This window comes from Aquila chrysaetos, unplaced genomic scaffold (assembly GCF_900496995.4).
Source record: "Aquila chrysaetos chrysaetos unplaced genomic scaffold, bAquChr1.4, whole genome shotgun sequence".
Taxonomy (NCBI): domain Eukaryota; kingdom Metazoa; phylum Chordata; class Aves; order Accipitriformes; family Accipitridae; genus Aquila; species Aquila chrysaetos.
Genome location: NW_024470381.1, coordinates 461,182 through 476,972, shown reverse-complemented (window position 1 = coordinate 476,972; position 15,791 = coordinate 461,182). Strand labels below are relative to the sequence as shown.

Below are 15,791 nucleotides of genomic sequence, written 5' to 3'. Positions count from 1 at the left end.
CCCTACTGGCCCCCCCCCCCCCCAACCTGAGGGGGGGGGTGTCCACAAGAATTCCCCCCCCCTTTGTGTATATGGGAGCATGTATATTATTTTATACAGACCTTATTGTCTTATTTAATGCCCCCCCCCCCCCCCAATTTTTGCTAATAGGAATAAAAATGCTGCCCCCCCACTCCAGGGCTGTGTTTTGTAGCTTGAATTTGGGCCATAAAGGCAATAAAAGTGGGGGAGGACAACACCGGGGGAGGACCCCTCTCCCTTTTGGGGTGCTGACCAGGGGGGTTGGGCACAGAGACAAGGGGGGGGGGGGCGACTCTGCCCATGGTTTAATGCACAGACACTCAAACCACACACCGACAACAACACAATGGGGGGGGGGGGGGGCACAGCTTTGGGTTTTTTTGGGGGGGGGGGGACAGCAGGCACCCCACAATGTTTGTGGGATGTGTGTTCCCCCCCCCCCCCCCCCCCGCCATAACCCCCCCCCTCCTTCCCCCCCCCCCCCTTTTGCACCAGGAACAACAGAAACCCACTACATGGAGCAGCTCAGCTTGGGGGGGGGGGGGAGGCCCACTGCCCCCCACCCCCAATTAAAATAAATAACCCCCCCCCCCAGGCTGGGGGGGGGGCAGGGGGTGGCCCCCCCCCCTCCATTTTCACATCATGCAATGTCTTACCACCCCCCCCTTGCCCCCCCCCCCTCCATCCCCCAGCTCTGTTATGGCTTTTGGTAGGATTTGGGCAGTGGGTTGGGGGGGGGATTTTGGGGTGCGGGGGGGGGTCCAGCTGCCCCCCCCCCCTAAGTGAGGGTGATGTAGGCTGATGCCTTCTCCTTCAGCTGCCGGAGACAGAGGTGACAACTCCAGCTGCCTGCAGGGACACACCGGGGGGGGGGGGGGGGGGGGTGTGAGTTGGGGGGACACCCCCCCCCTATAATCCCTGCTGCTCCCCCCACCCCTAAACCCTCACCTTCGGGGGGTTCTGCCATGGGGGGGCTCAGGCAATACATGTGGTACCCCCGGTCGCAGTCATCGCAGAAGAGCAACTGGTCCTGGCGGACACACACACACAAAAGGGGGGATCAGTGATGTTGGGGTGCAGGGGGGGGGGGGGGTCTGGGGGGGGGTCCGTACATCGTTCTCAGAGGTGCCGCAGAGGCTGCAGGACTTGCACTCGATGCATTGCCAGCGATAGGTGCGCACGGCCGCCGTCATGTTGACGGTGAACTGCAGGCAGGAGGGGTGGCCTGGGGGGGGGGGGCAGAGGGGGGGGGGTTGGGGGGGACACGGGGGCCCCCCAAGCTAGCCTCCTCCTCCTCCCCCAGGCCATGCGGTGGAAGCACATGGGAACTGTGCCACACACGTGTGAGTGTGCACAAGTACATGGGGGGGGCTGAAGGGGACTTGGGAGTGTGCGCAAGTGTGTGAGCACCTGCAAGCTTGCACGAGGGTGGGAGTGTGTGTTCAAGTGTGTGGGAGCACGTTTGGGCATGTGGGAGTGTGTTGGGGTGCATTGGGGAGCATATTCAAGTGTGTGGGAGCATGTTTGAGTGTGTTCGAGTGTGTGGGAGCATGTTTGTGTGTAGCAGTGTGTTGGGGAGTGTATGGGAGCACGTCAGGGAGTGTGTTTGAGTGCATTCAAGTGTGTTCAAGCATGTGGGACCATGTTTGGGAGTGTGAGCATGTAGGAGTGTGTGGGAGTGCGTTGGGGCGCGGGGGGTACCGGCACGTCCGCAGTCGGCGCAGGAGATGAGCTCCTCGGGGCAGCCGGTTTTCTTCGCGCCGCCTAGACAGAAATCACAGTAACCGTTTGGGGCCACCGGCCCCTCGGGGGCTGCGCGAGCTGAAAGGCAGCAGAGAGACCCCCCGTCAGCGGGCAGGGGGGCGGGCAGGGCAGAAGCCCAGGAATAGGGGCAGGTAGGGGGGCAGGAGGACAGGAATGGGGACAGGGGGGCAGGCAGGACACCCCCCACCCCCAATTTCTCACACCCCACGGCTGCACCTCAAAGTGGGAGCGACCCCCCCCGCGCCCAGCCCCACACTGGGGGGGGGGGCGGGCAGCAATGGGGGGGGGGGGGGGATTGAAGGGGGAGGCATTTTGGGGGTGCTTTGTTCCCCAGAGCCTGGCAGCAATGGGGTGGGGGTTGGGGATTTTGGGGGGGGGTGTGTTACCTGTGTTCCTGCGCTGGTTTTCGGGGACCCAGTTCAACTCTTTATAAAACTCTGGGGGGGGGAAAGGAAAAAAAAAAAAAAGAGGATGAAGCCCCCCCCCCCTTCACACACACACACCCCACCCCCCACCCCCCCCCCCCCGGCAAGCATCCGGGGTGGGGACACCCAGGCATCTGGGGTGCCCCCCCCCCCCCGCCGCACCCATCGCTCTTTGTGTGCGATGCTGCACAGCACACGGTTGTCATGGAAACCGGCTGGGGATGGGGAGCCGGGGGGGGGGGCTGGGTGTGACACCCCCCCCCATATACCCCCCCTCCCAGCACCCCCGGGACCCTCAGGTGGGGCAGGGACCCCCCCAAACACCCCCAAATAGTGCCAAGACCCCAGCCCCCCCCCAATTGGAACAGAGACCTCAGCACTGAGACAGACCTCCCCACCCACTCCCCACCCCCAAAGGACCCTTGGGGACCCTCCCGGGGGGGGGGGGGGGGGGGGTGTGTCGTCGTCCGCCCCCCCCCCCCTCCCAACTCACGCTTGTGGTGGTTCCTGCGAGGGAGGGGCAGGCGCTCGCCGTGGTCCTCCCCCTCCTCCTCGGCCAAATGCGTGTGGGTGTAATGGTAGCTCAACCCTGGGCGGTTCTTGTAGCGCTTCCCGCAGACTTTGGGGGGGGGGGACACACACATTGGGGGGGGGTTGTCACCCCCCCCTTAATGTGGTCCCCCCCCCTCCAGCCTTGTCCCACTCACTGTCACACACGTAGGGCTTGTCCCGGTCCTCCAGCGCGGTCGCATCCTGCCTCTTCCGCATGGCTCCGATGCCATAGGCCTTGGGGGGGGGACAGGGTGTCAGGCCCATTTTGGGGGGGGGGACAGGACAGGACAGGTGTGTCCCCTCCTGTGTGTGTGTCCCCCCCCCCGCCGTCTCCAGGCTCCCACCTTGCCCTTGGCTTTGTTTTTGCGGCGGGGGGTGTCATCCTCCAGCTCGTCCCCCTCCGGTTCGTGGGGGAATTCACCCGGCGGCGGCTTCTGCGAGAGGCTGGGTCAGGGACGGACAGATGGACGGACGGGGGGGACAGACAGATAGGGACACACACACACACACACCCCCCCCTTTGTGGGTCAGGGATGGGTGGACAGACAGACAGGGGACACACAACCCCCCCCAACCACCACCCTGATGGGTCGGGGATGGACGGAGGCTGGAGACACGGACGGAGGGATGGGGATGGACAGACGGACGGACGGACACAGGAGAGATGGGAGAGCAGACAGACGGACAGAGAGGGGTAGGAGAGAGTGGACAGATGGACTGACGGGTAGGAGTGTGGAGAGAGCGGACAGACGGATGGACAGGTGTAAGGGAGAGCGGGCAGACGGATAGGAGTAGGAGAGAGCAGACAGGTAGACAGACAGGGGTAGGAGAGAGCAGACAGACAGATGGACAGGGGTAAGGGAGAGTGGACAGATGGACAGACAGGTAGTAGGAGAGAGGGGAGAGCAGACAGATGGACTGATGGACGGGGGGGTAGGAGAGAGTGGACAGACAGACAGGGGTAAGGGAGAGCAGACAAATGGACAGGGATAGGGGAGAGGAGAGAGTGGACAGGTAGACAGGCAGGGGTAAGGAAGAGCAGACAGACGGACAGACAGGTAGGAGACAGGGGCGAGCAGACAGACGGGACGAGTGGGCGGCCTAGATGGACAGACAGGTGGATGGACAGGGCTGGCCAGGCCAGAGGGAGGGACGGACAGACAGCCGGACGCACCGGGCACTCCAGCACCGTCTCCTCTTCCTTCAGTTCCACCTTCTTGTCCCCGGGCTCGGCGCAGAGCAGAGCCTCCAGCACCGGCCCCTCGGGGAGCCCCCCCTCCTTCTTCAGGGGGGCTTCGCAGTCTTGGGGGGGGGGGCAGAAAGAAGGGGGAAGGGTCGGGGGGGGGTCCCGAGGGGATCCCCCCCCCCCGCGCCGGCCCCCCCCCCAAATCCCGCTATTCTCACAGGGCCGCAGCCGCGGATCCTCCAGGATGTTCAGCCGCCGTTTCTTACGCCAGCAGCGCGCCGGGTAGGTGTAGATTTGGCCCGGGGCCAGGCCTGGGGGACCCCCACGTCACCGGGGGGGGTGTCTGGGGGACCCCCCCAACTCACACCCCCCACCCCCAGACAGACCCTGATCCTTGACACGCCTAATCCCAGCTCGGATCCTGAACCCCAGCCCCTGAACCCCAATATCAACCTCTGAACCCCAAAACCAGCCCCTGAACTCCAACGCCAGCCCCTGAACCCCAACCTCTGAATGCCAATATCGGCCCCTGAACCCCAATACCGGCCCCTGAACCCCAATATCAGCCCCTGAACCCCAACCTGACCCCAATACCGGCCCCTGAACCCCAATATCAGCCCCTGAACCCCAACCCCTGACCCCAATACCAGCCCCTGAACCCCGAAACCAGCCCCTGAACTGCAAAACCAGCCCCTGAACCCCAACCTCTGAACCCCAGCCCCTGACCCCCAATACCAGCCCTGAACCCCAACCCCAGCCTGTGAACCCCAAAACCAGCCCCTGACCCCCAACCCAGACCCCTCCCCTAGACCCCAGCCCCACACACCAGCCCCAGCCCTGGGGCATCCCCAGGGTGCCCAGGGGTGCAAGGGGATGGTGGCCACGGGCACAGCGATGGTGGCCATGGGTGCAAGGGACCACAGTGGGTGCAAACGGGCAGCGGCCACGGGCGCAGGGGCCGACCGGCCGGCTTTGCCGGTGGCGGGTGCTGCCCGATGAGCGGTGGCTAGCGGGGTTGGGGGTGAGGGTGCCCATTTTGGGGGTGGGGTTGGGTGGGTGGGTGCTCTCACCGGGGCCGCGGTGGGTTTTCTCCATCCAGATGTAACAGTTGTTCTGGGCGACGCCGGTCTGGGAGTCGAGGAAGGGCAGGCGCATGCTGCGCTCGGCGCAGAGCCGCGCGTTGTAGCTGCGGCAATGCTCCAGCGCCTCGCGGTAGAACTCCTCGCCGAGGCTGCGGGGCGCGGCGTCACGGTGGGGGGACCCCCACCCCAAAAAAAATCTACCCGCCCGCCCACCTGCCCCACCGGGTGCATCGCAATCCGTCTTTTGCCATCTCGAACGCCAAAATCGACCCCGACGTCTGCCGGGAGCGTCAGGGCCTGTCGCAACCAACCTGCGCCCCAAAAATCTGGCAGCACCCTGGGGCATCACCCCCACCCTGCACCCCAAAATCTGACAGCACCCTGGAGCATCACAGTCTTGCACCCCAAAATCTGACACCACTCTGGAGTATCACCCCCACCTTGCACCCCAAAATTTGATATTACCTTAGGGCATCATGGCCTGGCACCCCAAAATCTGGCACCACCTCCAGAGCATCACCCCGACCCTGCACCCCAAAATCTGACACCCCCCCCTGGAGTATCACAACCTGTCACCCCCCCCCCCTGCACCCCAAGCCCCCCCCCCCCCGGGGCATCGCAGCCCCACTGCAGGGCCAGGGTGTCAGTGCAGACCCCCCCCGACCGGAGACCCCCCCCCAACCCCCCTCCCCAGCACATAACAGCTGTCACTCCCCCCCGCACCCCAAAATCCGACACCACCCAGAAGCATCACAGCCTGTCCCCGCCCTGCACCCCCAACACCCCCCCCCACCTTGAGACTCCCCAAACCCCCCCCCCAGACCCTCAGTACCCCCCCCCAGCAGGGTATTTTGGGGGGGGGGGAACGGACACGGTCCCCACCGTGTCCGCAACCCCCGGGTCACCCCGACATCGGGGAGGGGACCCCCCCCAAACCCACCCCCGGAGTGCCGGGCAGGTAAAACGGGGACGGGGGGGGGGACGACACACAAGTGCACGAGCGGCCGGTGCCAGCGGGGGGCGCCGGGTCCCGGCCACTCGGGTCCCCTTCCCGGGGGGGGGGGGGGGTGGGGGGGGGCGGGGTCCGGCCCGGCCGTCTGGGTCCCTCCCCGCCCCCAACACCCGGACGGACAGTGGGGGGGGATCCGGGGTTGGGGGGGGGGGGCTGGCGACCATCGAGACCGGGACCGCTCCCCTCCGGTACCCGTGGAGGGGGGGGGGGGTCCATGCCCGGTGGTCCCCTCCTGGTGGGTCCCTTCTCCCCACCAGTACCGGGGGGGGGGGTCCGTCCCTGCTGGTACGGGGGGTTCCCCCACACCGGGGTGGGTGTCCCTTCCCCACCGGTACCGGGGCGGGGGGTCCATTCCCGGTAGGTCCCTCCTCGCCGGTACCGGGGGGTTCCCCGGGTGTGTGGGGGGGGGGGGTGGGGGTCGCGGTGGGGGGGGCACTCACCATTTGAGGGGCTTGTGCAGCGCCGTGGCCATTTTGCGCCGCCGGGGCCGCTCCGCCGCTCGGGCACGGGGAGGGGGCGGCGGGGTTCAGCCCCGGTTTTTCCTCCGCTCCCCCCCCAACCCCCCCCCCAAACCCCCCCCCCCCAACCCGGGTCCAGGCTCACGGATCGCTCCCCGGGACCCCCCACCCACCCACCGGGGAGGGTCCCGGTCCCGAAGAACCCCCCCCTCCCCTCCCGCTCCCGGTGCCCCCCCCCCCCCACCCCGGTCCCCGCCGGTACCGGGCGGGCGGGGGGGGATAAGGGGGGGCTGCGGGAGGGACTACATCTCCCGGCATGCCACGCCCCGCCCCCCCGTCGCCGGCCCCTATTGGGCGGGGGGGGCTGTCAGTCACCGCGGGGGGTGGGGGGGGGGGCTTGCTGGCTGCACCCCCCCACTGCAACGGCCCCGGGGTTGGGGGGGGGGGGGGGCGAAACCGAGGCGTGAAGAGTCGGTGTCATGTGTGTCGTCCCCCCCGGGCCCACCCGTAACCCCCACACCCCACGGCTGGGGGGGGGGGCCACAAGCCCACACGGGACACGGTGCCCCCTCCCCGGTGCGGATGCCGGTGTCGCTGCCCGGTGCCCCCCCCCCGTGCCGGTGCACTCACGCTCTCCGCGGGCCGTGCAGGGCCGTGGCCATGCACCCCTCTCTGCCACCGGGGCCGTGCCGCGCCCCGGCGCCTCATTCATCCTCTGGGGCCGGAGGGGGGTACGGGGGGGGGGGGGGGGGCGGCCCCATCCCACCCCCGCACCCCGGGAAATGTAGTCCTGGGGCAGCGACCCCCGCTGCCCCCCCCCGGGCAGGACCCTCCCTTATAGCCCCCCAACTAAGGACATCCCCCCAACCCATGACCCCCCCACACGGAGACCCCCAGACCCCGACAGACCCTCCCTGCCCCCCAAGACCCCCTCAGCCCCCCCATAATCCCCCCAGGGCACACGTGGTGGGGGGGGAGGCACTGGCAACTGGGGAAACTGAGGCACGGTCGGGGGGGGGGGGGTCCTGCAGCAGCGGCCCCTTTAAGAGGCGGCCGGGTTCCCGCCGGTTGCCATGGCAACGGCCGGTGCTCCAGTTCCTTATGCAAGATAAGGCGAGAAATGCAGATTCTATATAGAGAGCTCTGTATTTTATATCTATAGGTGTGCAGGGGTGTGCACACGCGTGTGCGACGGCCCCGGCCCCTCCTCCGCTCCTCGGTACAAAAAACAGGGCGGGGGGGGGGAACTAGGGGATAGGGGAAAAAATTTTAAAAAATATCAACAAAATGCCTCACACAAGGGCCTCACACGAGGGCCCTGCACACTTGGCACCAGAGCCCCTGCATGCTGACGTGCAGATACCCTGCACCCCTCGCACGAGGGCCTCGCAGGGGTGGGGGGACTGCTCCACCACGGCCCCCCCGGCAGTGAGGGGCTGCCCCCCCCTTCCCCAGGGGGGTATTGTTATATAAATAAAATATACATTATACTAAATTAGAGAAAAATACAAAAATCTCCTCATTTTAAGTTAAAAAATAAATAAAAAAAAAACAAAACCAAAAAACACAACAGAAGAGAATGGGGGGGGGGGGCTCTTCCCCCCCCGGGCTCTGGGGGGGGGGGGGCCCTGATGGCAACAGAGAGCCCCCCCCCCCACATCCACAGCCCCCCAAAGGGGTGGGGGGGCCACCCCAACCTCCAGGGGGGGGAATAGGGACACCTCCCTCTCCAGCCTTCCACAGGGGTACTGGGACCCCCCCAACCCTGCAGCTGGGAGCACTAGGGACCCCCCCCAAACTCAGGGCAGGGGGGGAATCAGGACCCCCCCCATTCAGGAAAGGGGGCTGCCCCCCCCCCCCCAGCTCAATCTCAAAGGTTTTCTGGAGGTCCCCAGCAAAGGGGTTGGGGGGTGGCGGGGGGGGGGGGCTTGGCCCCCAAAGCCGCCCATTGCACCTCAAAAGGGTCCGGGGTAGTTTCAGGGGGGCCGAGGGGGCGTGGGGGGGTTAGGACCCCCGGGGGGGCGAAGGGGGGGTTAGTTTTGGGGGGTGCGGCAGCAGCGCAGAAGATGTTGGCCACCATTTGGGAGGGGGTGATGCCCACCACGGGTACGGCGGAGGGGTAAAGCCCTCCCGGGATGGGGGGGGGGGGCATGAAAATAGCAGGGTGGGCCCCCTCGTAACCCAAAGGGGGGGGGGGGGCAGGGGGCCCGGTGCCCCCCCCTCCTTGCTGCTGTGCCATGGCCGCCTTGGAGACCTCCTCCAGCCACCGCTCAGCCTCCGAGGGGGTCCGGTGATGGTGGGGGGGGCCCGGGGCCCCCCCCTCTGCCCACGACGCCGGGCCTGCGGGAAGGAAGAGGAAGGATGAAGGGCTGGGGAGGAGGAATGAAGGGCTGGGGAGGAGGGGAGGGATACAGGAGCCCCCCAAATAAGCAGGGACCCTAATATATTGAGGGGGGGGGTTACCTGTGAGGCCCCCTGCCTCAGCTGGGGGTGTGGGGGTACTGTTGGGGTCCCCGATATTGGGGGGGGGGGGGGGGGCAGGCAAAGGAAGCGTCGATCTGACTGCAAAGATCGTTGATCCCATCACCAACCCCAGTGGGGCTCGCCTCCACCTCAGACCCTACAAAAATAGGGGGGGGACGACACACAACACACAAAGCCAAATGATGCTTCCCCCCCCCAAAAAAAAAAAATTAAGTTTTTCCCCCCAAAAGCCCCTCACCGGGGCCCTGGGCCTGGCCGCCGTCTCGGCGCTGGAGGGTGGAGGGCAGCTCGTTGAGCCGGAGCGAGAGTTGCCGTTTAAAAGGAGAATTTTGCCGGCTGAGGCTGGGAAAACCGCGGAATGAACCTTGCCGTACCAACTGTTCCAGGGGAGCGTGACGACGGGGGATGGCGCATTGAGACCCCCCCCCCCCCCGACCCCCCCATCCATGGGCGACGCCGCCATCGCCGGTACCGGTGAGGTGCTACCGGGTTGCGGCGGGATGGGGGGTTCGGCGGGGGGGATCTCATCTGCGGGGTGGGGGGGAAAAGCAAGGGTTAGGGGTTGTTACAACCATCCCACCACCCCCACACCACCTTTAACCCCCCCCACCCTAGGGTGCTCACCCCGTTTTTTGTCGGGGGCGCGGAAGGAGCCCTCGTGGGGTGACGGGGGGGGCGGGAGGTGTCGAAGGCGGCGGTGAGGCCGCATTCCTTCTCCCGCCGTTGTTTGCGTTCCAGGCAGGCGGCGAAGGCGCAGCCCACGGCGTGGCTCAGCCGCTCGCCCTGTCGGGGGGGGGGGGGAATGATACACGCATAGGGGACATCAGGGTGGCACCGGCAGCCCCCTCCTAAAGCGGTTGGGGAGGGGGGGGTGTCCCGTATCCCTGAGCATCCCGTATCCCTGATGCCACAGCATCCTGTATCCCCAAACCTGGACCATCCTGTATCCCCATCCTGGAACATCCCATATCCCTAAAACCAGAGCATCCCACATCCCCAAACCTGGAACACCCCCTATCCCCGACCCCAGAGCCTCCAATATCCTTGACCCCAGAGCATCCCATATCCCCAACCCCGCATCCTCTTGTATCCCTGACCTGCGGCATCCCATATCCATGAGCCCAGAACCTCCCAAATCCCTGAGCATCCCATACATTCATCCCTGAGCATCCCATATCCCTGAGCCCAGAACACCCCATATCCATAACCCCAGATTCTCCTATATCCCAGCCCGGCACCCACAGAGTCCTTGAGGGCCAGGAAGCAGTGGCAGATCCAGCGGCGCGTGGTGCCGTCCCGGCAAATGTAGGAAAAGGCTTTGTCGAAGTTGCGGTCGGGGGCACAGAACGAGACCTTCTCGATGGTCTGGTCGACAAGGAGGTCCTGGGGGGGGGGGAAGGGGGGGGGGTGTCACCCAGGACCCCCCAACCCTGACCGGGGACACCCCGAGCACCCACTCACCTTGGTCTTATCGTCCACCACACGGAGCCCGTCCGCCGACACCCACAGCACCGATTTCACCGCTTTCCGGCCGCTCTGCGAGGGGGGGGGTGTCAGAAGGAGGGGGTGGGTGTCAGAAGGAGGGGGGGGGCAAGGGCCCCCAGGAGGGACCACCCCCCCCAGGGTGGGGGAGGGGAAGCGCTCACCGCTTTGAGCTTCTTCACGGCCTCCTCGCAGACGTGCATCCCCCGCGACTCGTCCACCTCCGCGTGTCCCAGGTACTGCGGGACACACACACACCCCTGTCGGGGGACACACACACCCCCGAAACATCCCTGTGCCACCCAGGCTGGAGCATCCCGTACCCTATATCTCTGACCCAGAGCATCCCACATCCTGTATCCCTGACCCCGGAGCATCCCGTATCCTTTCCACCTGAGCATCCTGCATCCCTAACCACAGAGCATCCTGTATCCCCTGCCCCAGAGCATTCCACATCCCTCAGACCGGAGTATCCTATATCCCTCGCCCTGGAGCATCCCCTGCTCCAGAGCATCCCATATTGTTTCCACTGAAGCATCCTGCATCCCTGACCCTGGAGCATCCCATATCCTTTCCACTGGAGCATCCTGCATCCCTGACCCCAGAGCATCCCATATCCCTTGCACTGGAGCATCCTGCATCCCTAACCCCAGAGCATCCCATATCCCTTACACCGGATAATCCCACATTCCTGCCCCAGAGCATCCTGTATCCCTGACCATGGAGCATCCCACATCCGCACCCCAGAGCATCCTGCATCCCTTTCACCGGAGCATCCCATATCCCCATCCTGAAGCCTCAATGCTGGCTGGCACAGACAGACCCCACAGGACTACCCCAAACCACCAACCCCTACCACGTCCCAGCATTAGGGGGGTGTCTGTATTGGGGGAGGGGGTGGGGGGGGGGTTATCCCTGCTCCCGCTCACCCGCACGGGAAAGCTGCACTTCCCGCGCCGCACGGCCTCCTCGTCCGCCTGCCACTGGTGCGGCCGCGCCGCCTCCGGCACGTAGGCCGGCTTCTTCCGACGCAGGCTCTGCCGCAGCTTGTTCATCGCTGACCCCCCCCCAGGCCTGGAAGGGGGGGGCACACAGGGGTGAAGACACCCCCCCCCAAAAGCCCATGGAAGCCCCTTCCTCAGGGCTGGCTCCCCCACAGACAGGGGTTTTTTTTTGGGGGGGAGGGGGGGGGGTATCCTGGCCCCCTCACTTTGATCTCAGCATCTCCAGACTGAACTGGGATGCTGCTGTGTGTGTCCCCCCAGTTATACTTAGCCCCCCCTGCACAGGTTGGGGACATTGGACGGGGGGAGCAGGGACATCAGGAGGGATACACACCATGGCTGGAAGGGGACATGGAGTACTGGGGGGGGGGCTGTGTCACCATGGCTTGCAGGGTGACCGGGGACATCGAGAGAGAGAGAGAGTGTGAGAGTGTGTGTGTGAAGGTGGACCTGACACCACATCCCCCCCCCCCGCCTGCCTGCCCAGCACCGGAGAGGGACGCAGCAGCGGGGCTACCACGCTTGTGTGCCCCCCCCCCCCCCCAAGGGGACACCACGCGTGTCTCCCCCCCCCCAGCCCCAGGGGTCCTGCCCTGACCCACCGGCCCCGGTTGCCCCCCCTGCACCCCGGGGTCCCCCCCCGGGGCGCTACCTTACCCGCCGCCGCGCCCGGGGCTCGGCCCCCTTCGGCCCCCGTTCGGCTCCGGGGCTGTGGCTAGAGGGCTGCACGCACGCGCCCGCTGCTCCCCCGCCCTCCTCATGCATATGCAGACGAAGCACCGCCCTCCCTTCACCCAGCCCTACCGCTGGCCTCGCCCACTCTGGTCCCGCCCCACCCGCTTCATAAATATGAAAATAAGACAGTACACCACCACCCCGCCCCCGTCGGAGCTGCGCGAGAGAGAGCAGCGCGGCCCCACCAGCCATTGGCTGGCTAGTTCATGAATATGCAAATCAGCCACACACACCCCCGCGCTCCCGGCTATCCCCGCCCTCCTCCATGTGCTCCCCTCGCAAGCAGCCGTCCCCCTCCCAAAAACCGGGACCCCCCCCCCCCAAAACTAACACCCCCCACCCCAAAACCCCCCACCCCCCCAGGGGAGGCACATCGCCCACTCCCAGCACCCATTTGGGGGAGGGTCCCAGGAGTGGGCATAACCGTTCCTCGAAGAGGTCGCGGCAGGGGATGTGACCCCCCCAGGCGGGCGCAGGCCAGGAAGGCGCCCGCCATTTTGCGGTGGAGGGAATAGGTTTGTTCGGGGGGGGGGGGGGTCAGGCGGTACCGTAACATAACGGGGAGCAATGCCTGCACCCGCCGGGCCGTCCCCTGCCCCCCAAAATCAAAAGGTTGCCCCCCCGAAAAGGCTTCACCCAGGATCATCACCGCATCCACGTGGGCCGCTTCGAACGCCTACAATGGGGGTGGGTGGGTAAGGGAGGGGGCACCCCCAAAAAGATTTTGGGGGGGGGTGGAGGTGGGGGGAGCACCTGCTCCCTGAGACCCTCACCTTGGTTTCGAAGCCCGTCAGGAATTTGAGGTCTCGGGATTTCTGCAGCACCTTGGCCCGGTTGCTGTCAGCCACAGCCTGGATCACCTGGGGATGGGGGGGGATGGGGGGGGGGGGGCATAGCACAGAGATATGGGGAGGGGTGGGGGATGCAGAGTACACCCCCACCACCCCATACCTCTATATAGTGATCCGTGAACTCCTTGTCGAAAGAGCGGCTAGCCCCAAAATCCAACAGAGTCACCTGGAGAGGTGCAGTGGGGGGATATGGGTGCTCAGGGGTCCCATTGGGGGTAAGGGGCTCTTTTTTTTGGGGGGTGGGGGGTCTGTACAGTGTGCCCCCCCCCAAATGCTCACCCTGTACGGTGTGCCCCCCCCCACCAAATGCTCACCCTGTGCCGGTCAGCATCGTAAAGAAAATTTGCCCAGTTTGGATCCGTCTGCATGAAGCGAAATTCAAAAAGTTCCCGCAAGCAAAGGCGCAGGAGGTTGGCGCAGATCCGGGGGGGGGGGGGGGGGGGGGGGGGGGGGGGGGGGGGAAGACAGAGGTTAGGGGGGCAGGGGGCACAAAGGGCTTTCCCCCCCCCCCAAAAAAAAAAAAAAAAACCTCGGGCTAACTCACCTGGTCTCGCAGGTCCTGGGGGAGATTCCGGCACCGGTCGAGGGGGACGCCGCTCCCCAGCTCCATGGAAAGGACACATCAGCTCATCCACGACCCGCGGCACCGAGAAAAAGGGGTCGTCCCGTAGAAGTTCCCTGGATGGGGGGGGGGGGGGGGGGTGAGGCAGGCATGGGGACCCCCCCCACCCCAAAAAACAACCCTCTGTGCCCCCCTGCAAAGTCCCTCCACCCTACCTGAAGGTGCGGGCGCAATCAGCTTCCCGGCGGTAGTCACATTCCCACTCCAGCTCTCTCTGCAAGACCTCCAGGGATTTATCAGCAAAGAGACCTGGGGAGGGAAAAAAAGGACTTAGAGAACCCCCCCGCGAAGAATTTGGGGGTGTCCCCCCCCCCCATCTCTCCCAGGGGAATCGGGGTCCACCTCACCCTCCGGCAGCACCACGCTCATCTTGAGCAAAGAGAGGAGGTTGTCAATGTCACTGTGGATGCTCTGGGTGCCCAGCCCCCCCCCCCCATCCCAGGGCTCACCTGGATCTTCACGGCCACTTCGGTGCCGTCCCGCAGCACCCCAAGATGCACCTGGCCGATGGAGGCAGCAGCGAAAGGCATCTCCTCAAAAGCCGACATTTTCTCCCGCCAGCCGGGGCCCAGCTCCTCCGCCAGCACTTGCTGTGGGATGCAGGATAGAGGGGGGGCTCAGCTGACACCCCCAGATCCTGCTTCCCCTGCTCGCCCCCTCCCCAAAACCCCAGGGTCCCAAGCTCCCCCAAAAGTCGCTCACGGTGGTCTGCCAGCGCGGCATGAAGTCAGCGCTTTGCCGGACGCGCTCGAAGATCCGCTGCAGCTGCGGGCTGAGGAAGCTGGCGTCTGGCGGGGGGACGGGGGGGGAAGTGTTGGGGAGCTGGGACCCCCCCACCCCACCCCAAAGCCATGGGACCCCCCCTACCGCTGGGACCCCTACACCCCACCCCGACCCCAGCACCCTGAAACCCCCAACCCCCCCTCTGACCCCAACCCAGAGTCACCCCAAAGCTGCTCTACCCCCCTGGGGTGCCTGGGGGGGTGTGGGTGCCCCTTGGGGGGGTCCAGGGTTGGGGGGGGTACCCACCTTGGATGCTGAGCATCTGCCCCAGCTTAAGGGCAGCCCCCCGCACCCGGCAGAGCGTGGCCACAATCCGCTCGGCGTTGGCTTCCGAGAGGAGGGGGCTGGAGTCCAGCGGGGAGCCGGTAGCTAGGGGGGCACAAACTAGGTGAACCCCCCAAATGGGGGGGAATTGGGGTGACCCCCCCCCAACCCCGTACTCACCCCTGGGGCCTGCCCTCGCCGCTCAGCCTTGCCCGCGCTGCCTGGGCCAGGGCCCCCACGCCGAGACCCACTGCCAGTCCTGGGGGGGGGGGGGACACGGACATGACACACCAGAAAGGACCCCCCCAGGCTGTCCCCCCCATATTCCCAAGCCCACCCCCCGCGGGGCCCCCCCCCCCAGCCCAACCCCGGCTGCCGATAGGTCGAGCTCCCACATCCCCTCCCCACCCCAGCTCTGACCCAGGGCGGGGTGGGCGAGCCCGGGGCCGCCTGCCCGTGTCCCCCCCCCCCCGTACCTCCGAAGCTGGCCAGCCGTCCGAGGCAGGGAAACGGGCACCCCGGGCCCGCACGGTGCACACACACACACACACACACACGCTCGCTCGCTCGCTCTCGCTCTCTCTCTGGGCCGGTCCCGGGGGTCCCCCGAGGCCGTGTTTTCCCCCCCCCCCCCCCCCCCCACACACACACTCACTCACTGACTCACCTTCTCCGGGGGGATGGTCCGGGCGGCCCCGGGCCTCCCGCGCCCGCCGGGCCTCCTCAGCCGTGAGGCCCCGTAAGGCCCCGTCCCGGTGCAGCCCCCGCAGGGTGACGGGAGGGGTTTTGGGGCGCATCGCCGCCATGGGGAAGGGGTTCAGGAGAAGCGGAGGGGAGGGGTCAGGGGTCAAAGGGCACCAGGGTGCCCGGTCCGGTCAGCTCCGTTCACGTTCGGTCCTCTCCGCGCCATTCCCGGCGCTTCCGGGTTTGCGGCTCCGCCCTCCCCACCTCCCACCAATGGGAGAGGAGGAGGACTTGCGGGGGCCCCACCCATACCGGCAGCGCGCATGCGCGGAAGCGCCGCTCCCACTGCGCATGCGTCCCAGGACATTTCCCCCCCCCCCGT

The 15,791-nt window shown here is 66.3% G+C and overlaps 2 protein-coding genes across 7 annotated transcripts; both read right to left on the bottom strand.

Moving 5' to 3' along the window:
• Positions 1-728: 728 nt before the first annotated feature.
• DPF1 (double PHD fingers 1) lies at positions 729-7,216 on the bottom strand. 6 transcript variants are annotated; one of them, XM_030006111.2, is made up of 12 exons: positions 6,483-6,624; positions 5,013-5,179; positions 4,167-4,259; positions 3,937-4,064; positions 3,107-3,196; positions 2,918-2,996; positions 2,704-2,829; positions 2,172-2,222; positions 1,723-1,842; positions 1,134-1,246; positions 970-1,051; positions 730-870 (listed from the first exon to the last, which is right to left on the bottom strand). In XM_030006111.2, exons 1-12 carry the CDS (start codon positions 6,512-6,514, stop codon positions 800-802), a joined length of 1,152 nt encoding a protein of 383 aa, XP_029861971.1. In that variant the 5' UTR covers positions 6,515-6,624; the 3' UTR covers positions 730-799. The 6 variants fall into 6 exon arrangements, with proteins under 6 accessions (XP_029861977.1, XP_029861971.1, XP_029861972.1 ...); XM_030006112.2 differs by lacking the exon at positions 6,483-6,624 and adding an exon at positions 7,131-7,216 and having other exon boundaries at positions 731-870; XM_030006115.2 differs by having other exon boundaries at positions 731-870; positions 1,723-1,785; positions 6,483-6,622.
• Positions 7,217-10,226: 3,010 nt separating this feature from the next.
• COQ8B (coenzyme Q8B) lies at positions 10,227-15,522 on the bottom strand. The gene is given in 17 exon segments (XM_030006001.2): positions 10,227-10,367; positions 10,446-10,520; positions 10,631-10,705; positions 11,396-11,540; positions 12,979-13,065; positions 13,157-13,222; positions 13,371-13,478; positions 13,601-13,676; positions 13,678-13,734; positions 13,834-13,927; positions 14,026-14,110; positions 14,113-14,268; positions 14,381-14,466; positions 14,708-14,830; positions 14,902-14,984; positions 15,202-15,244; positions 15,291-15,522. Coding segments are annotated over 16 exon segments (1,584 nt in total). The 3' UTR covers positions 10,227-10,367; positions 10,446-10,452.
• Between the last annotated feature and the right edge of the window lie 269 nt (positions 15,523-15,791).

Excerpts from the sequence above, each read along its gene's own strand:
- DPF1 (XM_030006112.2), bottom strand. The coding sequence starts at position 7,162 with ATGGCCACGGCCCTGCACGGCCCGCGGAGAGC. Across the intron at positions 4,260-5,012 it reads CCACCGCGGCCCCGGTGAGA|GCCTGGCCCCGGGCCAAATC; the intron begins GCACCCACCCAC and ends GGGGTCCCCCAG. Across the intron at positions 3,197-3,936 it reads AGACGGTGCTGGAGTGCCCG|AAGCCGCCGCCGGGTGAATT; the intron begins GTGCGTCCGGCT and ends AGCCTCTCGCAG.